The sequence below is a fragment of the Microtus pennsylvanicus genome, chromosome 21 (assembly GCF_037038515.1).
Source record: "Microtus pennsylvanicus isolate mMicPen1 chromosome 21, mMicPen1.hap1, whole genome shotgun sequence".
NCBI classification, from domain to species: domain Eukaryota; kingdom Metazoa; phylum Chordata; class Mammalia; order Rodentia; family Cricetidae; genus Microtus; species Microtus pennsylvanicus.
The window spans coordinates 10,213,259-10,239,300 of NC_134599.1; the positions used below are offsets into that span (position 1 = coordinate 10,213,259).

Here is a 26,042-nt window from a genome sequence, read left to right on the forward strand (position 1 = left end):
ACATGGCTGAACAGTAGGACACAGAAGCAAGGGAGGGAACAGTGAGGCTGGGAACATCTCCTTAGTCCCACAAAAGCCGGTCTGCAGCCAGCTCAGGAATGCTCCCCTCCAGAAACAGGGGTAATGGCCCTGAACTTGAGGTGCCAAAGCCAAAGAAAGAGGGATTCTAGGTTGCAGCATTTGGTATGCTTTGGAATAAATATATTATTTTTCAATTTAAATAGAAGCCAATGCCCTGGTCCCTGAACCTCATTGCCTTGTCATTGACGCCTCAGTGACCCCAAAGACTGTCAGCTAGAAGCATCAAGGCCTGGCCTGGGAGGAGTGGGCACGGTGAAGCAGAAAAGCTAGCCAGCACAAAATAGGTAGTTTAGGCCTAGTAGGTAGTACTGGTCACGTGTTTTGCAGGGGTGGGGGGGGCAGGTGCTGGGTGTCTGCCACTGTAAGGATGTGGAGGGAGCTTCTTAGGAGTGCGGCCCACTGGGTTGGGCCCATAGGTAGTTTGGGGGTGCCTCTCAAGGAGGCCTGTGCTAGGTAGTATTTTGACTGTGCCAGCGCACAACACTGGCCCAGGGTTGGGGGTATCTACTGAGGTTCTCAGAGGCAGAGAGGGTCCCCAAGGTGACCTACTTTCCCCCTGGAAGCTAGAGTGGGTGATGGGGTGGGTGGGATGAGGGTGGGGACTGATTCCCTCTTTCTCTCTTTCTTTACACTTTATTTCCCCCCATTTTTGTAACTAAAATCAGTGAGTCTCTTAAAGATGCTTTTCTGACTGTCCCGTGCAGTCATGGCCCTGTTCCTGGCCCTTTATTCCTCTTCCTCCTCTTCCTCATCCTCTTCTTCCTCTTCTTCCTCATCTGCCTTGTCCATAGCTGCCTTGGAGACGGAGGGCACCGCGTCTTCGGGGGCCACAGAGGGAGCCTGGCTCTCATCTTTATGCTCTTTCTTCCATTTCATGCGCCGATTCTGGAACCAGATCTTGATCTGGCGCTCGGTGAGGCAGAGCGCATGGGCGATCTCGATGCGGCGGCGCCGTGTCAGGTAGCGGTTAAAGTGGAATTCCTTCTCCAGCTCCAGTGTCTGGTAGCGCGTGTAGGTCTGGCGTCCCCGCTTTCTATCGGGTCCTGAGAGCAGAAATTTGGACATATAGACAAACAGACAATCAGGCTGCGATGTGGACAGAAGAGTGTTTTAGTCAGGCCCCGCTGTCCAAGAGCCTGTACCTTCCACCCTGCCCAAACCCAGGCGCAACTCCCATCACCCCCAATTGAGCTGGGGGGGAGGAGTGTGAGCGGAAGACCCCGGGGCCAGACAAGCGAGCCAGTCTGTGAAGAGCCTTACAGCAGAATCCCAACTTTACAACCGGCCTTTCCAGCCGGCTACATTTCTACAATGTCCTGCTTCCCCTTGACAAAGGGAAATTGTAAATACAGAGTGTGGCAAGTGGGAGACTCTGCACTTTTGCCATTCAAAGGCAAGCCAAGCCGCTTTCCAGCCTGGCTAGAAAGTGGGCAACCCTCCTCCGCAGCCCCATGCCCAAGACCTTTCTGTGGCAATCCCACCCTCTGTCCTATTTGGTCCAGCTAGGATCTGGAAATGGCCTCTGGTACAGGGGTGAGTGGCATCCCGGAGGTCCTGGCTCTCCTTGCCTTTGAGAACGAAAGCCAGGCCAAAAGAAAAGGAGTAGGGAAGGACGAGCTGGAATCAAGAAAGGAACGGAGAACAGGAAAGAGGACATAGAGGAGAGAGATTGAGGGAGAGAAAAAGAGAGGAAGAAGGGGGACGGGGGGGGGGGGGGAGAAAGAATATAAGAGAATAGCGGATAAACTTACTGTAAAAATTCCAAGGCAAAAGGAGTTAAATAAATTTACGAGGATTGAACCCATTAATTGGGCCATAAAAAGTTTTATGGGCCTCATTTACATACAATGCTATGAGTCTCTCCACGCAATGGCGCCTCAGCTCTAATTAAAACCAGAAAGGCAGCGCCACCGGGACTTGCGGGGCCGCTGGCTGGAAGCCGCCAGACTGGGCTCCCCGCGCCCCGCGCCGGCACCCCCCGCCCCTCTGCTCCGCCCGCACACCGACCCGGCGGACAGAGGCGCCTACCTGAACTGCGCATCCAGGGGTAGATGCGGAAACTGGCCTCGGCCGGGCCGTGCAGCACGCCCTCGTCCGCCTTGTCGCAGGCGCCTTTGGCGAGGTCACTGCAGAGCCCGGGGATGTTTTGGTCGTAGGAGGCGCAGGGCAGGTTGTAGGCGTCGGGCCCCAGGCCGTAGCCCGACGCGAAGGGGCTCTGATAAAGGGGGCTGTTGACATTGTATAAGCCCGGCACGGTGGATGCGAAGGCGCCGGCGCCCGGCCCGTAGCCGCTTCTCTGCGAGTTGGGTGCAAAGGAGCAAGAAGTCGGCTCGGCATTTTGGAAGAGAGAAGCCCCCGCCGTATATTTGCTAAAAAGCGCGTTCACATAATACGAAGAACTCATAATTTTGACCTGTGATTTGTTGTCCGGCAGCTTTCAGTGTCGGTTTTACGAGGTAGCGTGATATATGATAACATTACACCCCCAGATTTACACCAAACCCCATTTTCTTTTGGACGGAGCTCGTCGCGGCACGTGACCGCCCACATGACCGCCTCCGCCAATCTCAGCAGCCCTCACAGGTGGTCTCGCGCCACGGGCCGGCGGCCGCCTAGAATGGAAGGGGAAGAGGCTCAAATACGCGGCCCACGCAGCGGCCTGCACCCCGCCTGCCCCCAGACGCCCGAAGCAGTGAGAGCCCCATCCCGGTGCCCGCGCCTTTGGATGTCCAGCAGGGCTCGCCCCCCACAACCTCATACCGATTCCTGAACCCCAGATCCAGTGTGTGGATTCCTGCTGTCCCTGTCCTCTCTGCAGACTCAAGCCCCTGAAGGGTCTCTGCAACCTGTCGGCCCAAAGATGGTCTTGAGAGAAAGATCTCTGCCCACTCTTTCTCTATAAGCAGAACGATTAAGCCCGGATCTGATGCTCCAGGGCAAACACCGCAGGCGCAGCGTCTCCTCTAGCTAAGCAGCGAGAATGCTGCCACAAACTGGAACCATGTGGTTTGAATAAAGTCAATGTCTCCCAGCTTCCTTTCTTTAATCGGCGGAGCACTGTTTATCCGCTCTAAAGGAAGCAGTGAAATATTTATCTATTAATGAGCCTCATTTGCCAACAGATTTATTAACATGAGATTCCCTTTCCTCCTCCCGGACACCGCCGCCCTGCAGACTCTCTGCGTTCACTCCTGGGCACCTGGTTGGCCCTCAGCAATCCAGTAGGTGGCTCAACACCCCCTTTGTCCTTCCCACAACCCCTGGTGTTACCCCCGGATCACGGGAAAACTGGGTCATCCTCCCGTAGCTTGGAAGCTTGAGCCCACAATTTTCTAAATACATCCTTCATAATGAAAGGTTTGAAGCAGCTTTCAACCAATTTACCCCTGGACCTCCACCTTGTGGGCCGGGAAACAGTAGACTTTTAAAGCTCGTTTAGAGAGAAAAGGGGGGGTGTCTCAGGGATTGGGGCTGTAGTCCACAGCGGAACCCCGGTTTTTTAGGAGACTATAAAAAGCAAATAAGGAACCCTCTCAAAAGGGCCAAGTGGATCTCACAACTTCACCTTTCTTTCTTTCTGCACAAACGCAGTCTCACTCCCAAACAGTCAGTCTCTCACCCTGGGCGCCTACCTTGCGGGGATCAGACCCCCAGCAGTGATAGATCAGATGAAGGCCCTGCTGCCCACCGCTCTCTGAAGGATACTTGGGTGAACTCTTTCCCTAAACGCCTCATAAACTGCCCAGGCCGTGCTGGAAGACTGGCCACCTTTTACTGCTCAACTCGATTGCACATCATAAACCCGACTTCACAATGGAATTGCCCCGGAAATGCTCCTCTAAATTATAGAGTTTGGTTGCTGGTGTACAAAGCATTTTCTTATCACTTTCAGTAGGTCCAGGCTACCCCCCTCCCCCGGTTCACCGCATCCTCTCGGGATCTTGGAAGCACAAAAGAGGAAGGACGGTTCAAATCCCGCTGCAAGGGAGCCCCAGCACCTACCTAGCAAAGGGCCCCAGACTTTGGTAGGGAGGAGGGCAGGTGGGATCTGGGCTATCTCCCCCGGAGCATAGGAACCCTAGGGCGGCAATATCCGGGATCCCCTTTATGGCGGATCAGGATGGGAAACAGAGGGGGTAAAACAGGAAGGGGGGAGAATCCAAATAACAGCGTCTTGTAACAGAGAAATAAAATTCTAAAAAAGCTAAAGGAAGACGAAGCTAACAAAAAGAAGGCTAGGAGATCAAAGTGGAGAAATTAGGCGGCTTTAGACCAATAAATTGTTCCTGGGGTGACACGAAGCAAGGCGCAAAGTGAAAGGCTAGGCAGGCCGCCGCGGTCTGTCTAGACTCTGGCGACTGGCGCAGTCTAAAGCGACGATGATGTGAAAGTGGAACCTTCCTTTAGAAGAGGCCTGACATCCAGAGTACGGAGCGATTTGAGGGGGCCCAGGAAAAATCACACTCACACGCCTTGGAAGGTCGTCTGTATTTGGCACGGGCACGACCAAGGAGTCCGGGCAAGAGGCTCTGTCCCCGTTTATCACGGCCAAATATGGTCCAAATTCTGCTGCTTTCAAGGCCTTGGCACTTGTGAGCACAAGTCTTCCATCTGAGCAGGGGTCTCGAGGTCACCGAAAACCTTCCCTTCGTTTCTGAGTCTCTCTTCCCTGGCTAGACTTCACAACACAAAAGTCTGGACAAAATCAGACTCTCAATAAAGCCTATTTAATTCTACGTTCTCTGGCCATTGGTTCCCTATTTATTTGACAGAAATGTATTTCTCAGTATGATAATATTCACATACTATTCAACTCAGGCCCTGGAGAAGACGCCTTATAAACCAGCTTTTAATCTGCAGAACAATCTAAATATTTCTCAACGCTTTCCCAGATTTAGGTCTCAGACCTACTGTCAGAGTTTGCTTCCTGTGTTTCCTGTCGCCAAATAGTCCTCAATGTTTAAATCTAGATATAGAATATAAACTCAGCTCTTGACAGAGAATGGCATTTTCTAGAGAGTTGAATGGTTCCGAGTTTGGGGGTCTTTAAATGTTTCTATCCTTCTCCCCCGCATAGACTGCAGGCTTCAGCTTCTGTCCCCCACCTGGCAAGAGAATTGTAGCTTGGATGTGGACATCAATTCCTCCCCGAAGCGGGGGAAAAAATAAGCTCGGTTTCTTGCCAGGTCTTGCCTGGATGAAGCCTCTCAAGCAGCGAAAACCAGAGAGCAGCCTGCCGGCCGCCAGTCGGCCAAGGGCAAGGGAGGCTGCCGGCCTAGGCCTCTGAGCCTCTAGAGGCCCGCACCTACCTGGGGCCTCTGTGATCGGCAGAGAGAAGGAGTGCCCCCAACCTGTGACTTTCATTGTTATATAAATGAAAGCTTCTATTTGTGCCCACTGGTTAGCGGGTTCGCCGCTTATTTGCAGTTACATAAAGAACGATTTCTGAGGATTAGGGTAGGCGAGCACCGGTGACTCTTCAGGAAGCTATAAAGCCCTTCTCACAAGCACAGGCTGTGAAGTAGTGTGTATTACATACAGAAATACAATCATGCTGTGTGTCTGTAATGCCCACGTGGATATAGGAAGATTTTAAAAAGGGAGTAGGAGGGAGAGAGGGGGAGAGAGAGAGAGAGAGAGAGAGAGAGAGAGAGAGAGAGAGAGAGAGAGACACGGAGACCCAGGAGAGATGTCAGCCAAAATCGAGTCCCTAGTTTTACAACGTGTTCAGCACGGAGATGCGAGTCGTCAGCATTTTGTGGGTTTGGCCGAGACTATTACGACCCAAATAAATGCACAGCCCAGCCTTTACTTGCAGCCGCTTCGAAGGACTGGTTCTCTGTCTGCTCCTGTGTTTTCTTTCCAAAACCATCCTACACCGGGGGCTGATCTTTGCACCCTGGCCGCATTTGCTCCAGAGTATGTCCCCGTATCTAGTATTAAAAGTAGGCTGGGAGTGGATTGGGTTTTTTTAATTTTTTTAATTTTTTATTTTTTGCTTTTATCCTCCACAGCCGGCGACGCCAGCCACAGTAGCCTTGGTATTCCATTGCCAAAGAAATATCTCTGCCAGAGAAACAAGGGCGATTTCAACCTCGTGACCGCCAGTCCCGGAGCTCCGGTGTTATTCTACTTATTTAAACATATCATTTATTTTCAAATACAGTTCCTAGTGTATGCCCTGAGTTACCCCAGCGCGGCCAAAATTCGCGGCAGTTCTACACGGGACAACCACCAAATACGGTTTTATAACTAACCAATTTTCAGCCGCCGAATTTTAAAGTCAGGTATTCAAACCGGCCGAGTCCTGATGTCTGCGCTCTCTCACTCTCTTTCTGGTGCTGGCCCGCTAGGCCCTAAACCACGGCGCAGGTTTCGGGCCTCGAGGGTCGGTGGAACTCGTGGTCACTGGGTGCTTTCTTTGTGGGGTCATCTAGTCCTGGGGCTGTAGGTTTTCGATCTCTTGTTTGTCCGTCCGTCCGTCCATCGTGAATGACTGTCCCCGCGCGCCTCGCTACCCCTAGGTCACTGCTGGGTTGGGGACTGTGACCCTGGAATGGAACCTGCTCTCTGAGCTGCAGTCCCGCACCTTCGGCACCACGGCTCCCACGCAATGCAGTGGTCTCGGAATAGAGCCTGAGATGAGAGAAGCGAGCGCCGGCGGTCAGGCAAGCCCCGGCGCATGCTTGTGTTCCCGGGAGGCTTTCAGGTTGGCATGAGCAGCAGGGAAAATAAACGACTGCTGGTCACGCAGATCCCATTCCAGAAAGGCGCGTTTCAAGTCGACATTTTAGGAGCTTCCTAGGTCGCGGCGGCGGGAGATGGCGGCTGGAGTGCCTCTTGCGTGGAGCCACACTGCCATCTCCTGGATTTTTCTTGGCACTGCAGCCGCAGCGGCTCGGGCCCGCGTGAACTTCGGCAGCGCCGGTGACCCCACCAGTGTCCCACTCCCATGGGCGGAGCGAGGGCCCTGTCCCCCAGGATCCTCGGGGAGCCGGGAATCTACGCAGCAGAAAGGGCAATGCCCATAAAAGAGGGCTGTTTCCGCAGTCTCTTTATCGGAGGCAGACAGAGCAAACAAATGAAAGGGTTTTGGTGGGATACCCTAATTGGAGCTGGACAGTTGTAAACTCATTAAGAGCCGAATTCCAGACAGTTCGCAGACCTTCCTTTATGGCACACCCTTACTGCCCAGGCTTTGAAGTTCTTTCTGTCTGCAACAACAGAGGGCATGCCAACCTGGCGGCGCATTGGAGGTGGGGGCGCCCCATCCACCGGCGCCCTGATACCCCTTTCTCGCATTAGGAGACGGTCAACATTACGGGGCAGGGAGGGGGGGAGAGTTGTGAAGAAAAGGAGTTTGGGGGAGAAGCAACGCAGAATCCTCTGGCTTCATCTGGAAGGCGCTTGAGCCTCCGAAATTGTAGTTGTTCCCCCCACGCAGCCCTTTACACCCCATAAAGGGTAACAGCCCTCATTTTCTTTTATGGCACTTTGGGGCTTGTCGGTTGCTAAGGCCTGCTTCTGTGAGGACTTAAGCTCCGGAGGTGGCGTAGCAGTGTAGGACACTGACACCGGCTCCCCTCCCCAACCTACCCTGGACCGGTTGGCAGGACCCAGTGGGGCAGGAGGGTGCAGATTTTCCATCTCCTGGAAAGCTCCGAATATATCAAGGGCCCACTTCATTGTCCATATCTAGCTCCCGTTCATCTCTTCAGAGCAGGCCACAGGCCCTCAGCTTCTGGTCCTGCGCCCCTCAACTCGACCACTCTACTTCCAAAGGCCCCAGTCCTTTTTGTGGGTTCAGGTTTGGGAAATTTTTTTTGAGTCACCAAAATGGAAAAAAAAGACCCCCCCCCGCTGCTGGCCACCGCTGCCCAGTGCTTCTGTCCAGGACCTCAGATGCCTCTCTTGCCTTCTGGCAGATAAGACACGAGGCTCCAGTGACTGGCTGTGCCGGAGTTGTGTCCCCTGCTTCCCACCGCTTTCTGCCCCTGCTTCTACCAACCCGACCCAGTAACTGGATGAGTCGGGAGAGTTTAGGCCTGGCCGGACTGGTTACCGCAGATGCCAGCTCAAGCACCTTGCTGAAGACAGAATTAGGGTTCTTTCCCCTTCATCTCAGCCCTGCCTCCACCCAGAAAATAGACCCAGAAAAAGAAGTTACAAAGAACAGATCCACACAAAGTAAAAGAATCAATATATTTTATTTGGCAAAAGTTAAATATTTCAACACAACAATTTGGTCAGTAGGCCTTGAGGTAACTATTGCAAAATATACAGTGTACGTTCAGTCAGATGGGAACCCCAAATTCATCAAGGATACAAATCTACAGTAGCCTAATGGCGGTTTCATGGTGTATAATTTATTATCAATAAGATTAACTCCATTACAATAAGCACTCATTTCCCCCCCCCCCAATTAAAATTAAGCGTAACCCATAGGTAGTAACCCTCTGCACATATGTATAGCTCCGAAATTCCTTATTTCTCCTCTGGTGCGAAAACAATTTCCAAGCCTGTCTGATTATGCGTGTCTCTTTCATATGGAGATTCTATATACATTGGACAAGACTGGAATCTGGAACACGTAAAGATGAAGATGCTCACATTTCAAAAGGAGCGAAATGGTGAATCTCTGCGTCCTGGAGAACTACCTGCCTTCTCTTTCTGAATCTGATTTCACTGGGAAATCCTTCCAGCTAGTGCACAGTCTAGTTACACAGTATCCCACTACAGAGCTATACGCAATGCAACTGCTTCTCTTCCCGCTAAACAACCTGAGTTCAAATCGAATTCTAGCTTCCACGATCACAAATGGGTGCCTCACCCAGCACAGAAGTTTGGGTCACAAAACATAATTACCACAGTAAAACACAGTGTTCAAGTATTTTGGCAGCGTGACCTGCCACACAAAGAGCAAATTAAATTAACTACAGAGACTAAAATCTATACAGCCCGTCAACAGTTGTGCATTTTATATAAAAAGGTAGTTTTTTTTCTCCTTTTGCTTTAAGTCAGAAGCAGGTAGATTTTTTTTTAAATATATATACAAGCTAGCAGTACAGCCATCAGAGCTAATGCCCTCCCTTGTGTGTGTGTCTTATAGAAAATGGAAAGCGTACAATACCTCCTCCAATAAAGCCCGCAGGCCTATGAGCCAGCCTGAGCAGGGACTGCCAGGGGGAGATGAGGCCTGGGGTTTAGAGCCGCTTTGAGCCAGTGGGATGGAGGGAGAGGAGGGAGAAGGGAACAGACAGTCCTTTCTTTTTCTTTCTAGCTTGCTCTTTCCTAAATGAGCCCCGCATGGCTCATTCGTCTTTTGCTCGGTCCTTGTTGATCTTCTTCATTTTCATCCTGCGGTTCTGGAACCAGATCTTGACCTGCCTCTCGGTGAGGTTGAGCAGCCGGGCCACCTCGTACCTCCTGTCCCTCGTGAGATACATGTTGAACAGAAACTCTTTCTCCAGTTCCAGCGTCTGATGCTTTGTATACGGGCACCGTTTCTTCCGTGTGGAGCGAGCATGAAGCCAGTTGGCGGCCGGGTTATCTGCAGGGGAGAGAGACACTGGTTTAGAATAACATATCCTGGAAGGGTGGGAAGGAGCCTCTGGGGGTGGGGGTCTCTGGCCGAAGTGCAGGATGCTGCTGAATTGGTTAGAGAAAACACAATGAGCCCTGGCAGACCGACCCACGGAGGGTCACCTACACCAGCACCCCTCCCATCCCCACCCTCCTCTCTCCCGTCCCCTGCTCTCCTTCCTCCCACAGTCTGCACGTTGTGAAAGAGTGAAATTTGGAAACCATTTTCTTTTTGCCAGCAAAGCAAAGAGCAGGCTGCCCCGCGTCCGTGAAGCAAGATTAAACAAGAATGCTCTTTCTCTCTGCAGTGTCTCCCTTCCCCGGCTTCCCTGTGACAGTCCCCACTCTATTTGACCTTCCCGGAAGGCCTTGGGAGCTAGGCGGGAGGCAGGATGCCCCAAGGCCTTTGCTCGCAGCTCCACTTTATTTGAATAAATCTGGCCAAGGGACCCCTCGTGGCTCCACAGGCCGTAGCCTCATCTTGGGCAGGATTTATGCAGCCACCGGCCGAAAGCAAGAAGTGGAGGGAATCGGAGGTCTCTCCAAGCGTCCCGGGTCAGGTTGCCCGGCTGACGTTGCTGCCGCAGTTCGTAAACAATCTAGCCGCACAAAAGACTTCTCTGCGTTGCTTTCGAAGAACCGCCCAAAGTCTGTCTGTCCTGGGCCTGGGCCGTTTAGCAGAGGGGCGGCGGGTCTCGGCTCAATTCGCTGCGCCCGCCCCGCCCCCTCTTGCTGCAGCATCCTCCTCCCCTTCCCCCAGCCGACCCGGACTGCTCCGCGCAGTTCTCTGGACTTGGGGCCCCTATCTTAGGTGTTCCAAACACCAACTTCTGGTTCTCGACCCCCAGATCCAGAGGCTCCCATCGAGGACGAAGGCAGGCTCGAGAGAAAGTTGACACGCTGGTAGATCCCGGTGGCCGGCGTGGAGGCAGCGGCCGGCTTGCAGGGAGGAGACACTTACTGGGATCGATGGGGGGCTTGTCTCCGCCGCTCTCATTCTCGGCATTGTTTTCGGAGAAGGCGCCTTCGCTGGGTTGTTTTTCTCTATCAACTGGAGGAGAACCACAAGCATAGTCAGTCAGGGACAAAGTGTGAGTGTCAAGCGTGGGACAGTCACCCCTTCTGGCCGACAGCGGTTCAGGTTTAATGCCATAAGGCCGGCTGGAGGGCAAGCCCGCGAAGGAGAGCGCGCCGGGCGTGGGCTCCAGCCAGGAGCGCATGTACCTGCCGTCCGGCGCCGCCGCAGCCACGGGCGCCTGGGGGTGCACGTAGGGGTGGTGGTGGTGGTGATACACGGCGGCGGCAGGCACCGCATTGGCGCCCGCCGCGTGCACCGGGTTCCACGAGGCACCGAACACCGCCGCCTTGGATTGGAAGCTGCAAGGGCTAAAGTCGGGGTGTTCGGCCAGTGCTGCCGCCTGTCTTGGGGGTTGGCTCAGGGCCCCTGGAGCGTAGCGTCCGGCGCCCAGCTCGTCAGCAGCATCGGCGCCCAGCAGGAAGGAGTCCACATAGTAGTTGCCCAGGGCCCCGGTGGTGGCCATCGCAGTAGCCCGCGCCTGACCGGCCCAACCCGACCCGCCGAAATTATGAAACTGCAGATTTCATGTAACAACTTGGTGGCACCAGGGGGGGGGGGGGGTGAAGTACAGTCACCTAATAAGTTGCCGGCGCCCGCGCCCCCATTGGCCACGCGCGTCACGTGTCCGCCCGGCAGAACAATAACGCGTAAATCACTCCGCACGCTATTAATGGCCCGGTGTTTTGCAGTCATAATTTTTATAGCAAAAGCCATATGTTTTTATGCAAAGGGATCGCGCCGCTCCACAATCTGGTTTGTTTTAATTGTGGCCAACGAAGATTAAAAGATCAAATCTGGCCTTGCCTCTGTACTCTGCCTTGTCACCCCCCTCTACACACACAGACACACACACACACACACACACCAGACACACACACTTCTTAAGCGGACTATTTTATATCACAATTAATCACGCCATCAGGAAGGCGCGGGTCCCGCGTGCGAGTGCGGCCAGCAAGAGCCCCTCACATAAAATTAGACAATAATTGAAGCCATAAAAAAAGCAGCCAAATCGCATTCTCACTCTACTGTATTTAAATCTATATTTATGATATTTCATAAGGAGTTATTGTTTCGGAAGCCACACAGGCTGGTGGGAAGTCAGGAACAACCAACAGATTCTTTTGCCTCACTGCGGCTCCCTGTAAAAATTTATGAGGACTTGGAAAGGTTAAATTAGACTGTTGTGTTTGGTTGGTGAGCACCTTGTAAATAATCCTTTCGGTCCTCCGAGATGCGAGTTTCCCCCCAGGCCCGCCTCAAAAAGTCAAATACAAGGCTCTCTCCACCTCAAACAGAGTGACCACCTCCCCTGCCGCGTCGCACCATCCCATCGATGCTACAACCACCTAGACTGGGTTACCGGGCCTTGCTAGACCAGTAGTTAGTCAGACATTTGCACAGCACCCAAATCGTCCTTACTCCACAAGAGGGAAGGCTCCACAGAGAAACTGCCAAGAAGGGAACTGCCAGCTGCCTGCCAGGGTTTAAGGATCTAATTGTGTCACAAGCACCGCCTGGGCCCAGGCCCACGACTTGGAGCACAAGCGGTTCAGCGAATGATTTCTCAACCAGCGACCCGGTTCTCAGCTCCATCATCTGTAAGCCCTCTCCGCGGACCGGAGTTGGGGGAAAAACATCAGTACTAAGGGAGTTTGTTTTGCTGAAGGGCAACCTAGCCTAAAAGAAGAGCACCAGCATTGGTAGTGGCCTTTCCAGGGCCCAGAACGAGCCCTTCCGGATCCTTTTCTCCTCATTTTCCCTCCCAATCCCCCCTACCCCACCCTATTCCTTCCACTCTCTTCCCTTCTCTTTCTTTTCTCCTCCTCCCTCCCTCCCTTTTTCTTCCTTCCTGTCTCTAGCCTTGGTTTTCTGCGAAACAAAGCAACAGAGATCCCCAAAACTAGGCGACTAACAGCTCAAGTCCAGTGCTACAGATCCTCCCGGGAGGAGCATTGGACATTGACTTTAATCTCATCCTTTGGCCAAATGGAGGATGTTGTTTCTCACCCCTTAGAATCTTTCGGGGATGAGAGAAAGTGAAAAGGCCACAGCCACTGTTGTTCATTGGGGAGGGGGGTGACCGTATCCCAATTCAGAACACAAAGCAACAACTCCTAGAAACTGTGTAATGAAATTCACGTGTGAATTCTGCGCCTCCCAAGAGTGTGTTTCTCATTACCTCACTTCACTATAAGCAAAACGGCTGGCCTAAGACACTTCCATCTTTCTTTTTTTGCCTACTTTGTCACAAAATAGCTCAAGTAAACACCTTCCAACACTCTAACACGTTCGCATTCCAGGAGGTAGGAATCGCCACAATATTAGGCTCTTCCAGCCAGGGAGGCTGTGCCACCCCAGGAATACAAGCCTCCTTCTTTGCTTGTCGGCAGGAAGAAGAAAGTGGCCAACACCAGGAACTGGAAGTGGCTTGTCCCTGCTGCCTCAGTCCCCTCCCTCTAATATTTTTCTTTTCTTGCAAATTTTTCCAAGTCATTCTTACCCCTACCCCCAGCACAGTCCAAGGTGTTCTAAATATCCGGCAGTCCTCTGCGGTGCAGATTTTCATTTAGGCAATGACCCTAGAGTACACCTCTGCTCTAAACTGTCTGTGAGTGCCAGAGCATGACTGTCTGCCTTTTTGCTTTTTTTTACCAAGAGCAGACATGGGTTGTTATTATTATTATTATTGTTGTTGTTGTTGTTGTTGTAGCTTTTAAAACAACATTAGTCTCCAAGTAGGAGAATTACAAAATAAATATCAGGCATTGAGTGTCAAGCTGCTGTTTACTGGTGGAAGAAGGGGGAGGATTCCCCAAAAGCAGAGCCTGTTCTTGTAAGCCCAGAGATTGGATGCTAGAGTATTTAGTGTTTTGTTCTTCCTTTCTTTTGTATGTGAAAGGGTTTGAATGCACATCTAGAAACAATAAGTGGTTATAATTACAAACCACCGCATTCCCAACTGAGAATGTTCCTGAAACCTTACCCGGATCCAGAAAATGGCAGAGAAGAGTTGGCGGGAACCGGGAGTACTGGTATTTCAGATAACAGGTTGTTGAACTCAGCAAGGAAAACAATTCCCAGCCTGAGCTGGGAAGGGAAACAGAATTCTGTGGTCTCAGGCTAGAGAGTGTGCTGCATGGGGGAAGGGATGGTTTGTTTTCAGTTTTCTGTATTGAGAGTGATTAGGGTGGCTTTCATAGATTGCGATTTAAAATCAATACGTAAGCCTGCGTCCTTTTAGTTCTTAAATGTGGCATTGTTTCCACTCACTTAAAAGGTAGTGGAGTTGGGAAAGGCCTCCTTCCCAAACACCCAGCTGGATAAGGGGTGGGGGTGGGGGGAGACGGGACTAGGCTAACGTTTTCTGGATCTGCTACCGCTGGCAAGCCAGCAAGCAGTCAAGCCTTGGACCCAGCGAGGCTCCTTCATCATGGTCAAAGCCCGAGTTAGGGCCGGTAAAGCTGGCAGAGCCGACCTGAAGCTTCCTGCCGGGAGCTCTTTCGGTAACCAGGCTCCACAGAACCTAGGCCAGGCTTCCGCTCTGATTCCAGCTTCCGAACCAGTGGAACTAGCGAAGGTTTCCTTCCCTGCCCTCGGTATGGGCACACAAAGACGCCGCGGGTACCCTCTCAGCGGATCTCTCAGGCAGCTGCTAAAGCAAGGCCGCCGCCATCCGGTCGTGATCGTAACCGAGGCCTTGTCTGCGCAGAGGCCCACCAGGCCAAAAAACCGCGTACACGAACAGCCTCCTTTATGCACCCCTTCCTCAGCAGACTCAAGCTCGTGCACCGAGAGAAAAATGAAAGCTTCAAAAACTTTCTCCAAGCTAGCCCTTTCCCCTCGGGAATGGCGATTTGGAAAGGAAACGGAGAGACAGAGAACTGGACAGAAAGATGCAAGACACAAGAAAAAAGAAACGGAAATAAGGGAAAGAGCAACGAAAAGGAAAAAGAAAAGGATAAGAAAGAAAGAAGAAAAGAGGATGGAAATACGTGAAATACACAGCGGCGACTTGGGGAGCAGAGGGCGTGCTTGCAGACGGAAGGGTAAGCAACAAGACCAGGATAGCAGCCCCGGAAGGTCCCGACTCTCCTATCTCAGCCCTCAGCCCGGGGATCTACGGGCGAATGAATTTTCCGTCGGCTCAAGGCGGGATTAGAGTGGTGCGTCCGAGTCCCAGCCCGTCTCGCAGGAGAAGGTAGAGCCCCAGACAGGCGCAGGTCTACAGTAGGGAAAGCTCAGACAGCGAGAGAGCGCCCCTGACCTTGAATGGCCCGGGGTCCAGAATTCTTACCACGCCCCCGGCGTCCCAGAATCAGCCCCTAACCTGACCGTACCTGCCCCGGGCCAGGTGTGGGGCGCAAAGCGCGAGGCGGGCTGGATGGCACAGCGCAGAGGACCCGAAGCTCCTCCTGCACTGGGGATCCGAGGATGCCACCGCAGGCCTGGCACGATAAGGGCCATGATGGCCGGCCTGGCCACCCCGGCTGGTACCTGGAGACGCTTTCAACTGAAGTAATGAAGGCAGTGTCGTGCTGTCGAGAGAAAGGTGGATCCCAACAACAGGAAACTACCTAAATCACTGACCAGTTCTGTTGCTGCCGGCGCCGGGCTGCCTCGCCCGCCGCCGCCTCCGCTGCCGCCACCGTCGCCACCAAGGAAAGAGCCCTGCGCTGTGATCGTGCCCAGACCAGCCCTGCGCCAGCCACTGCCCTAAACCCGTGGTGGAGGAAAAAGCCACCGGTCCGCAGGAAGGTACGCCTAGGAGAATGAGAGAGTAAAAGGGAGAAGGGGGAAGGAGAAAAGAGGAGGAAAAAGCAAAGAGGGGAGACGAGAAGAGAGGGGAGACCGAGCGGCCTGCCGAGGGTTCCCCAGATTCTGCAGCTTCACTAAGCAGAACTGTGCGGCAGCCTCCTCGGACGACCGGAAAGCGCAGGGGACAGCACCGAGCCCAGTCCTGTGTCTGGTCGCGGCCTCTTCGACTTGCTACCCGCAGCCTCTCGCTCCCCCCCCCCATCTCCCTCCTAGCCGCCCGCCCGCTGAGGCGCGCGCTCCCGCGACCCTCCCCCCGCTTAGGCGCTCCCCCCCCACCTCCGGCGAGCAGGAAACGCGTGGCCTAGCGGAGGGCCGCCAGGTGGGGGAGGCCCGGCAGGGGGAGGGGGTGACCCTGGACAGCTCGGCCCCGGTCCACTTAACCGCTGCCTCAGGCACCAGTGGTGCTGTGAGTGGGCTCTCCTCCGCGGATTTAGGGCGTGGGGTCTTCTGGGACCTGGACACCCGCAAAATAACTGGCCTCTGTGAGTCTCTCTGGGGCTCCCGAAAGAAATCCTGTTTAGCTTCCTCTGTCTATGCAGCTCTGCTCTCAACTGAAACCACTGGTCCAAGACAGCCACAATCCAGATATACTAGCAAGTCATAAAACTGAACAAAAGCCGACAAACCTTAAGGCACCAGGGCTATAGGGCCCAGACAAATTACGACCGTCTAGGTAATATTTAAATAGATGCCTAAAGTAATTGCAGGGGGCTCGGGCTAGCCCTCCTGTTGTAAAAGTGGTGGACAGGATAAAGTGGAAGGTGAAGATAAGAAATCAAAAAAGAGGTAAAATTAAAAAGCTTCATTCCACAGCTTTTATTCTATAAGAACATAAACATCATCTTTTTTCCACGCACAGCAGCAATACAATATTAATTTATTCTGATTTAAGATTTGAAGTAAATAAAGCTAAAACTAACATTTATAATAACGATAGAATGCATTTGCTTAAACAAGATTGGCAATTTTTCATAATAATAGACATTTATACAGATTTGTACTTATAGGTTTTTTCTTTTTCTGCACCTACAGGTTTGACCCTTTTATGCATGTAACTTCACAGTATAAAGAAAATCCAAACAATGTCTCCCTTCTCTCATCTGCTTGCCCCAGCCCACTTAGGCTCCCATGAATTTCAGAAAGCCTACGAAACAGAACAACAACAACAAAAGTGAATTAAAGCAAAACAAAAGTAAACAAAACAAAAAAAACCCAACTCCATAAGATAGGGAGAATCGTGGTGTGCTTTTCGCGTGTTACCAAATGGCAACAGTTTTAATGGCAAAAATCCACTAATTCCACATGTATAAACAAACCTGCATTATTTATCAACAGCCAGGACATGGAAATTCAAAGGTAAATCAGGGATTTTAGTCAGGCAAGCAAGACCTTAGGCAAACGGGAAGAGAAGGTTCCTTCTCTTGGCCATTTTTTTTTTAAGCTGGGAGATCTTACACAGGAAGGAAAAAGTTAATCTTTCTGATCATTTCTTTCTCATTTTTTTTTTCCAATCAGCCAGGTCAAGCCCTATAGCTAACCTGCATGTCCATGTTTCAATATTCTGCTCTCGGCCAAGGAAGAAAAGAAGGAAGAAAAGAGAAATCAGGCCTGTACTCGCTGATTAAACACAGCCCAGCACTCCAGGCTGGCGAACCCGGTGGCGGCTCCTTGCACCATTGACCTCAGGCCAGACACCTCAGCGCCGACAATGGGACCTAGGGCTTCCGGCTAAGTTTACCCAGGGCTGAGCAGGAAAGCAGATCCGAGTAGAATTGGGGCAGTACTAGCAGTAGGAACCCTCGAGGCAGCGAACCCAGCCCAGTCAGGACTTGACAGTGAGGACAATCTCAATCTCTATAGAATTTTAGCGATATGGCTTTTTCCCCCAGAAAATAAGTAAACCAACACCAAGCAAACGGACAAAGAAACAAAATGTCAGAACAAACCAGCCCTGCACAGACGAAACGGCCTGGGAGACGGCGAGTGTGGAAGGGAGCAATGGGGCTCCGGCACAGGTGCGAGTTCTGGGGCAGAGGCTGGAGGCAGAAGGAGGGGTACAGGCGCTCTGGAAGCGAAAATACGGGCGTTGCCTGCAAGTTTCATCAGGAAAAATTAAAGTTGGCTGTGAGCTCCCGGATTCGGTTTTCTCGGTTCATTTTCTTCAGTTTCATCCTGCGATTCTGAAACCAGATTTTCACTTGTCTGTCCGTGAGGTGGACGCTACGGCTGATCTCTAGGCGCCGCTCTCGAGTAAGGTACATGTTGAATAGAAACTCCTTCTCCAGTTCCAGCGTCTGGTGCTTCGTGTAAGGGCAGCGTTTCTTCCGGCCGCTCTTTGCCGTGAGCCAGTTGGCTGCATTTTCGCCTTTGGAATTGCCTGGAGTTTAAGAGAATGCAGAGGGGAAGGTTAAGTCGAGGCCACTCGGGCTGTGCGAGGGGGGTGAATTCCGGGTCTTTCCCATTAGAGGGATGCCCGAATTCATAGAGAAAGGGTTATGCCCTCCTTTGAATTTCGGAGAACAAGAAATTCCTCCAAAAGGCATGACAAAATCGAGTGGGCCTCCAATCCACACCCGGTCCTCCCAATTTACATTTTCCCCTACTTTTTTTCCAGGCACCTGTTTTAGCACCACTCGGCGGGGCGCTTGGAGAATGAAAGGCCGGAGTAGGCAAGGCCGTACATCTTGAACTTAACGCCTTTCTCTGCCTCTCACGCAGTGGCAGGGAAGCATTTCCTGCGGGCCCCCAGGCTGGGGGTAAGGGATGTTTATTTGGATGAGAAACCAGCAGCTTCACTAAGGCTTACTCTAGCCTCCTAGATTGCCCTAGGCCAGAGGAGAAGGATATAGTTGGGCCAATAGGAAAGTCCCAAAAAGCCGATTCTGGGGTCAAGGGCTGTTCCGCCCCTGTCTCTCCAAGAAACTGGGGTGTGCAGTTGGGTGACAACGAGTTCCAGCAGAAGGGAAATGGCCACTCCTAGGTTTTCAGTTCAGGGCCCAGGCGTCCGGGCGGGATTTGCCTTTTCTTCTTCTTGCAACAAGGATTCCCGCCCCTCCAGGAACTTTGAAAAAGGCACGGGGGATCGTAAACTCGAACTTCGCCGGTTAATGGGCTTATTTATTGGCGCTGGCGGCTGCTTATTTTGGATGCCTTACAAACATCCGTGCTATCTGCAGGCGAGCCACTTTCCCTCCCTGCCCCTCCCCCCGCGTGGGCCGCGCTGAGCAGGCTGGGCTGGAGACCAGGGCTTGGGGGTACTCAGGGCCACAAGAAAGGGCATGCACGAGAGGAGGGCTGCTCACTGGTGTCCTCATCCCCCAAGTCTGGGTGAGCTGGGGCCAGCGCTATGGACGTCCTGGTGTGGGGCCCTAAGCCCGACATGGGTTTTTACAGCGTCCCCACGCCCAAATATTAAAAAACAAGTTCAGAAGGTCAGCCTGCCTTCAGCTTGGGCCAAGGCCTGCGGCTGCCGCGCGAGCTCCTGGTCCTCTGCTCCTTCCTTGTGGGTCTGTCTGTCTGCCCGCCTGACTTGAGCCCTCGGTTGCACTCTGCTTACCCAGGGAGTCCTTCTCCGGCGAGGCTTTACTGTTTTCGGAGGGGGCCGGGGACAGCTCCTCAGCTGCCGAGGATGACGCGTGCGCCTCCTCGTCGCCCTGCGAGCCTCCGCCGCCGCCGCCACCGGTGCAAACCAGCGTGGGCGGCGGCGTGGAGTCGAGGGCTCGCTCCTTCCCTGCTGCCTCCGCCGAGCTCGAGGCCAGTGCCGGCGGCGGGTCGAAACCGCGCCCCGGGGGCTGCGCAGGGAAGGGACTGGCGAGCTGCTGCGTGCCGCCGCCGCCGCTGCCGCCGAAGCCCTTGGCCGTGCCGTAGGCCTGGGACAGACGGAAGTAGCCAGGCACTGGCACTCCGCTAGAAGAGCCCAGGGTGCAGCCGTCGGGCGGCGGGCCCCGCGGGAAAGGAGCCAGGTCGGCGGCTGCCGAGCCTTTGGGGCATTTGTCCGCAGAATCGTAGAGGCAGTAGGAACTCTCTTCTTTGATGTTCTGCGCAAAAGAACACGAAGTGGCCTGTGGCGGAGGTTGGGGCGGCTGCGGCGGGGGCGGCTGCTGCTGCTGGGGTTGTGGCTGCGGTGGCGGCGGCCCGTCGGGCGGTTCCATCCGGCAGGAACGGGGCGCGTCCAGCCACAGGTCTAGGGGCGCGGGCGCGTAGCCATGAGCCCCGGGACCCAGACCCCCGCTGCCACCACCACCACCACCACCACCACCGCCTCCAGGCGAAGGCGCTTCATTGCGCTTGCTGCCCAGCGCGGGGAAAAGCCCGCAGCTTTGCAGCCCGTAGGGCAGGTCGCTGGCTGGCTGCAGGTAGACCCCGCTGTGGGCGTAGTAGCCGCCTCCGCCGCCCCCCGCGCTACCGCCACCGCCACCCGCCTCGCCTCTGGCCGAGCTGATGAGAGAGTCGACCAAAAAAGAGTTCGCGGCAGGGCTCTCCGAGCATGACATTGTTGTGGGATAATTTGGCGAAGGGAGCAGATAGCCCTTTCTGGCTGACATTTCTTGTGCAAAACATGCTGAATACGATTAGCAATCCCCCCGCACCGCGGCGGGCGCCCGCAGCCAATCCCGAGCCAGAGTTTCCACGCGACCACTCCCAGTTTGGTTTCGTAGGCGCAGGGCCGCTCTCCGAGGGCGCCCTCGAAGCCCGCGATTGATATAAATATGTAATCTGTATTGATGGGCCAGAAGACGCACGCCTGACACCTATGGCCCGAAGGCCAGAACTGTGGGGGCTGCCTCAAAGTGGTGGTCAGGAGAACTGGCTCTTGAGTCTGCAAACGGCCCCCCTCCCACAAAGAATATATTTGGAAGCGCCCTTAGGCCTTGGGCTCTTAACAAGTGGGGTGTTTATGATGTGCACCCCAGCCATCTTTGGGTGCTCCCATGTCTGCAGGAGTGGCCATGAGTCCCTGTCGTCCCTTGATCACTTAACAGGCCCTGTCTCTGTCTCTTCGTTCTATTCATTTCTGGAAGCTGGTCCTAGTTCTTAAATTTGGCTCCCCAATGTGACTGGCGTGGTCCTAAGGCTGTTAAGACCCTCGGAGTGTCCAGAATCCTCAGTGAACTGGAAGCTAGCTAGTACCACTCGAACATTGTACAAAGAATACTGCCCGAAATGCACTGGCTGATCACTGCCTGGCTCCTCCGTCTTCCCAACTTCCCCACTCCATCCTTTGGCCAGTCAAGATTTTTCTCCTTCCCTATGCTCAGTTTGTTCATGGCTCTCTATTTCTGCCATACAACCTTGCAGAGCTGGCGTGAGGTGAAAACCAACTGTCTGGCAACCCTAGAAAAGGGCTTCCCCCCAGTCAAAGGCATACTCCCCATCACCCCCGAGGAGACCCAAACTCACTTGCTTTGGGGGACTAGAATATTAGCTTTGGGTCTCTGGTCTCTCTGTACTGGGAGAACTGAAGGTGAAACCCTGGGAGAACATGCCCAGCAAATGCCTCTACCACACGGCTTTTTCTCTTGCTTTCCTTAAAGCCTTAGCATTCCTAAGCCTCCCTGAGGTTCTGACAAAAACCTGTCACTACGCTCTTATCTTGCTGTCCCACCCCACCACCCAAAGACGTGGCTGGAGCAGTCCTTGTTCCAGCCATTTTGTGGTACAGTGTGCACATTTTAACAAGGTGGTGATGAGGGCGATCCATTCCCTGGAAGGTTAAACTGGGTTTGGGCCCTAGTATAAGAGGCTCCAGAGACCAGGAGCTTTGCTTAGCAGACACTGGGTCCTACTCAGGGGTGCTTTTTAAAGTGATTGGAAGTGGTTAACCTGGGACCTGCTAACCCCCATGTGTGCGCCTCATCTCAAGCTCAGGAACTGTGACCTTCTCCAGCAGGATCCAGTGGAGCTTGTGCAGTTAGTTGATGCTTTGCCCCTGACCTGTAACCCACAAGGTTATGAGGTCTCCAGGATGCCCTAGGCCTCCCAGCTCCAGTAGGAACAGGAGTGTTGCTGACTGCCCAGATCCCAGAAATTACATTGTTCAGGCCTCTACAAACGGCAGAGAAAGACTCTTACATCTAGATGATCATGTACTGGTTTCTCCCAGAATGAATCCAGCCACTGGACAACGACGACCCTGTGAGGACCCTGAGAGTGAAAACACATAGAAGGCCAGCCTCTGGCTCCTGAGATTCCAGCGACTGGGGTTGTTTGCCGCTGCTTGGCCAGCCGCCGCCCAGGAATCAGGGCTTCTGCTAACACTGGCTAGCGAGGTATCCCTGTCCCTTCTTCCTCTGTCCCCCCCCCCCAAGGTGACTGTCTGGGAGGGCTGGGTATCTAAGCATCTGAATGCAAAAGAAAGAAATGGGGAGAGAAAGAAGGAAGGAAGGAAGATGAAGAAAGAGATGAGAGAAAAGGGGAGAGAGAAAGAGAATACGAACGAACACCCATGAGCATCAGCCCGCGGCAGCTGGAAATTTCAATCTATATTAGCCACTCTGGAAACTAAAATCTGGGTCTGTGTGAAACATTAACTATCTGTTTTGCTTCTGTGTCCAAGGCCAAGGCAAATTTTCTCTTGGGTAGGCCTAGCGAGCAAGAGAACCACCAGTCTGCAGAGCTCCAGAGCATTGAAGCCAATGGCCCTCCCTTAAGCTTCCAGGATGTGCTTGGTCCCTCCTCTGTTCACCAGACAGGTGGGTCTTGTGTTCAGTCTGTCACCTGAAAATGCCCGGAAGCTGGGGGGCTGCCAGAAAAAGGGCACTTTGCTCTTCAGCGATTCAGATACCTCTCTGGCCAGAGATGCTATGTGGGGAAGTAGGTCTCAAGAGTGTTGAACGTTCCTTCAGGAAAAGGAGCAGCAGCGGGCCAGCAGGCTTGTGGATCAGGGTTAGACCCCTCTGCTGTCCCAGTCACGTAAAAAGGAGCTTCACTGGTAGTGACTTTTAAGGGACCGGTGGCCATTGGAGAGAGTATCTGAGATAGCAGAGGCTACAAGAATAAAAAGAAAGACACTGACACAGATAAGGGATCTTTCTTAACCTTCCAAGGTTTCAGGGAGTCCTCTGAGTACCTAAGGGTAGTTCTGAAAAAAAACAAATCTGCATTCCCATGACTTGATCCATCATTTCCAAGGGGTTTATAGACCCCCCCCCCCAAAAGCTCTGTCCTTAAATTCTCCGTCCAGGACTCTCATGGGACTCAGCAACCCCTGCCTATTTGTCTGGCAAAACAAGCCAGGTGCCCAGCTGCAAGCCGCTCAGGCTGGTCCTAGCCAAGGCCTTGTAGGATGGCCAAATGGGCTTCTAGGTTGGATGCTATCCAGATGCCTGCTATTGCTGACCAAGGTTAAAAAGTCAACTCCAGTACTGCATGTAAATGCCTTCTCTGCCAAAGGTTGGGAGAATCAGATTGTCCGCTACCAGCCTCGCAGACCATGGCATTGGCACTTGGATCTTCACCAGCCTTTGTGAAAAGCAGATATGTTGCTCGCAACAGTAACTTGCCCCCTCGTTAGAAACCAAACGGCATGTTTAATTTGAGCTCTTTCTTTTCTTTCTTTGTTTAAGTGTGTAAGCCTTCATGGAAACCTCTCTCTAACTGGCCGCTCTGTCTTACTCCCACTGAGATTTGCTAAGCAAGGGAATAACAGGAGAGCCTACCGTGGGATACTGTGAGGTATCTGGCGGACTGGCCTGATATGGCTGTCGCAGAGTAAATATAATGACTCAGTTAAACGTGGAAGATGGGTTGAGTGCCTGCTCGGCTTTCTTGGTCTGGAGCCCAAGGCTCCCCTCAGCCACCCTGAAGGCTCCAGTGTCTCCCTAAACCACAACAATGAGGTGTTAGCCTCCACAATAAAAAATATTTTGTTTATTGAGCTCCTTGGCTTTCAGGAGATTCGCCATCCCCCCCCCCCCAGGGATTAAGTAGAGTGATTCCCTTTTCTTTCTTTTCGCCTTTGCCCTTCCTTTCAGCTGCAGAATTCCCTTTTCCTTCAGTAGATGCCTTTGACCTAAAACCCTTGGTGCCTGCTGTCCTTAACCAGAACACTGCAGCAATCACATTGCTGTCGCCACCGCCGCCACAGTCTGTGTTTGTTCAGGAGTAAATATTGCGGGGTTTCTACCTGGAGATAAGATCCATTCTCTCCATGGGAAATGCCAGACGACGCATGAATCAAGAAAGTTTGAGGATTACTGGGCATTTGACTTGATAACCAATTCCTCTTCCTGTGTAGGCCCTTGTGAGGCCCTCAAATACATTCTTATTATGAAAATAAGTTGAGTTTGTCACTAGGACAAAACGAAACAAACAGCAAACAAAACAAAAAGCAAAATACCCCTAGGTCCTGAGAATGAAATATAAATTAGTTTGTATATAAAGATCATTCTCAGTGCTTTTTTTGGGGGGGCGGGTTCCAGATTATCTAGAGGGTGTAGAGCTGGATTGCAGCTTCATGGAGGAAAATTAATACAGTTTCAGCATGTTCAGCATTAACAAAATTTCAGAAATTCTCCCATTTATACATTTATGAATAACTAGATTTTTTTCTACAAGCAATAATCTTTTCTTGTTCTTTAAGAGTGTTGCCTTTTTCAGGGTTGTTTAATGTGTGAGGTTTTTTCTTTTCTTGTCTACCAGGTTCAATATATCCTTAGGTTAAATATTTTTCTTTCTTTCTTTTTTCTAAATCCAAGCCTCAAGATGGCCCTTGCCCCTTAGTGGGGGAAGTATTGGGGCCTTTTGTCAGTAGTCTTGAAGTACCAATGTTCTTAGTTTTGTAGGTAAAGACATGGCCCTGGTCTTAAACCGGAGGCAGCTCAGGCGTGTAAGGAGAGTTTCTACCCACTGCAGTTCACAGAGTGGGGCCTCATTTCTGTGCAGAGTTGCTTTTTTTCCTGGCACAGCTTTGGAGCCCATGCATCACAAAACTAGCGGTTCATAAGCACGAATTTTGCTCACACACATGTGAACAGGGGTAGCACCAATTTGTTCTAAAATTCCTTTTACTCAGCCACGGCGTGGTTTTTTGGGAAAAGAAAGAAATTCCTTCGAGAAACAAATGAAAATATAATAAAATAAAAATTTAAATATGGCAAAAAAAGGAAGATTTAAATCTGGCCTTCAAAAATGCAAGCACTTTGGTTATTTAAAACTTGTTTTTCTGAAAGCCTTGAACAAATGCCTGCTGGGTCAGACTTAATTCCCCATGCTGTTTAAACAAATATAATGATATTTACTAATGTGTTTTTGTATAATTTGCAAAATGTGCAATTCAAAGTCCCTTCGTTTTAACCGCTAGGAGATTTTGTTGGAAAATGTCTGCCAGGGTTATGATGCCACATTCCAAGTACGCAGTACGGGGCTGTCTCCAACATACTCAAAAGAGAGAGACAGAGAGAGAGAGAGAGAGAGAAAGAAAGAGAGAGAGAGAAAGAGAGAGAGAGAGAGAGAGAGAGAGAGAGAGAGAGAGAGAGAGAGAAAGAAAACAACCAAATTGGACTTCTTTGAATGGCCTTTTTGGGAACAAAGCTTATTTCTAGCCTGCTAGGCAGACTTCTAGACTGTACCTCCGAGAAAACAGGCAACCTCTGGCGGGCTGCCCCAGGGAATAAACCCGCTCCAAAGGCCACAGATGTTGACCACACCGTTGTTTCCAAGGAGAAATTTTGTTTTTCTTAGTCTACCATCCCTTTCTCTCCGAAGAAACGTAATCCCAGAGCTGATTCTCTCTTTTGCCTGGGTTCCTGCCATACCTAACGCATTCAGATCTGAATATTTCAGCAAAATCCAAAGATCGCCTAGGGTGAGAAACTTGGGTGAAAAGCTGGCGCACGGAGCTAAAACAGACAACTTTTCTACTTAGGCCTCCCACCGCTTTCCAACCACAGAGAGCCAAGGGGAGCGCGGGGGAGGGGGTGGCAAACGCGCATCACCCCACAAACTCAATCATGGCCTAGAGCTTCGCTTAGCCATCCCACTCCTCCCCACCTCTACTACAGTGAAATTGATAAACTTGTGGCCACTTACCTTGACTCATTTCTGAAATCACTGCCAAAGGGCAGCAGCTTCTCCACGCCGCGATGTGGAGAGGCCTAGTGAAGGCGCTTTGCTTTAAATTACAACCCCAATCACTTCTTGAGCGCGAGGTTCCCTATTTTTGAATACGAAGGGGAGCCGGGAAAGTGAAATAAGGTACCGTGCTGCTCTAAGTACCAGAAGCGAACAAAGGCCAAGAATCTCGCTGGGGTTCCCGGCTCCCTGGCGGCTTTGACATTGATCGGAAGTGCGCCATCTCGTGGCTGTTGCAGGTCTAGGCGAAGTTGGAGAGCCAGCCTGCAGCCCAGAAAAGGAAGCTGGCTCCCGGCAGAGAAAGAGGGAGAGAATGTGCCCAACCCGCTGCTATTGAGATCTCATTTTTACATCTAAGAAATTGCTGCAAAACCCCAGCCGGGTTTATAGCGGCGCATTCCAAATATGCAAA

General features: G+C 52.2%; 3 protein-coding genes across 5 annotated transcripts; all 3 read right to left on the minus strand.

The window, feature by feature from the left end:
- Positions 1-671: 671 nt before the first annotated feature.
- Hoxa7 (homeobox A7) lies at positions 672-6,765 on the minus strand. Its single transcript, XM_075955575.1, is given in 4 exon segments — positions 672-1,124; positions 2,110-2,377; positions 6,671-6,721; positions 6,724-6,765. Coding segments are annotated over 4 exon segments (678 nt in total). The 3' UTR covers positions 672-807.
- A 1,532-nt stretch (positions 6,766-8,297) lies between these two features.
- Positions 8,298-12,475, minus strand: Hoxa9 (homeobox A9). 2 transcript variants are annotated; one of them, XM_075955324.1, is made up of 2 exons: positions 10,625-12,469; positions 8,298-9,631 (listed from the first exon to the last, which is right to left on the minus strand). In XM_075955324.1, the coding sequence occupies exons 1-2, from the start codon at positions 11,202-11,204 to the stop codon at positions 9,393-9,395; spliced, it is 819 nt and encodes a 272-aa protein (XP_075811439.1). In that variant the 5' UTR covers positions 11,205-12,469; the 3' UTR covers positions 8,298-9,392. The 2 variants fall into 2 exon arrangements, 1 of the variants encoding a protein (XP_075811439.1); XR_012908724.1 differs by having other exon boundaries at positions 9,547-9,631; positions 10,019-12,475.
- A 3,898-nt stretch (positions 12,476-16,373) lies between these two features.
- Positions 16,374-25,962, minus strand: Hoxa10 (homeobox A10). 2 transcript variants are annotated; one of them, XM_075955323.1, is made up of 2 exons: positions 25,589-25,962; positions 16,374-17,936 (listed from the first exon to the last, which is right to left on the minus strand). In XM_075955323.1, the coding sequence occupies exons 1-2, from the start codon at positions 25,596-25,598 to the stop codon at positions 17,662-17,664; spliced, it is 285 nt and encodes a 94-aa protein (XP_075811438.1). In that variant the 5' UTR covers positions 25,599-25,962; the 3' UTR covers positions 16,374-17,661. The 2 variants fall into 2 exon arrangements, with proteins under 2 accessions (XP_075811438.1, XP_075811437.1); XM_075955322.1 differs by lacking the exon at positions 25,589-25,962 and adding an exon at positions 19,116-20,103.
- Between the last annotated feature and the right edge of the window lie 80 nt (positions 25,963-26,042).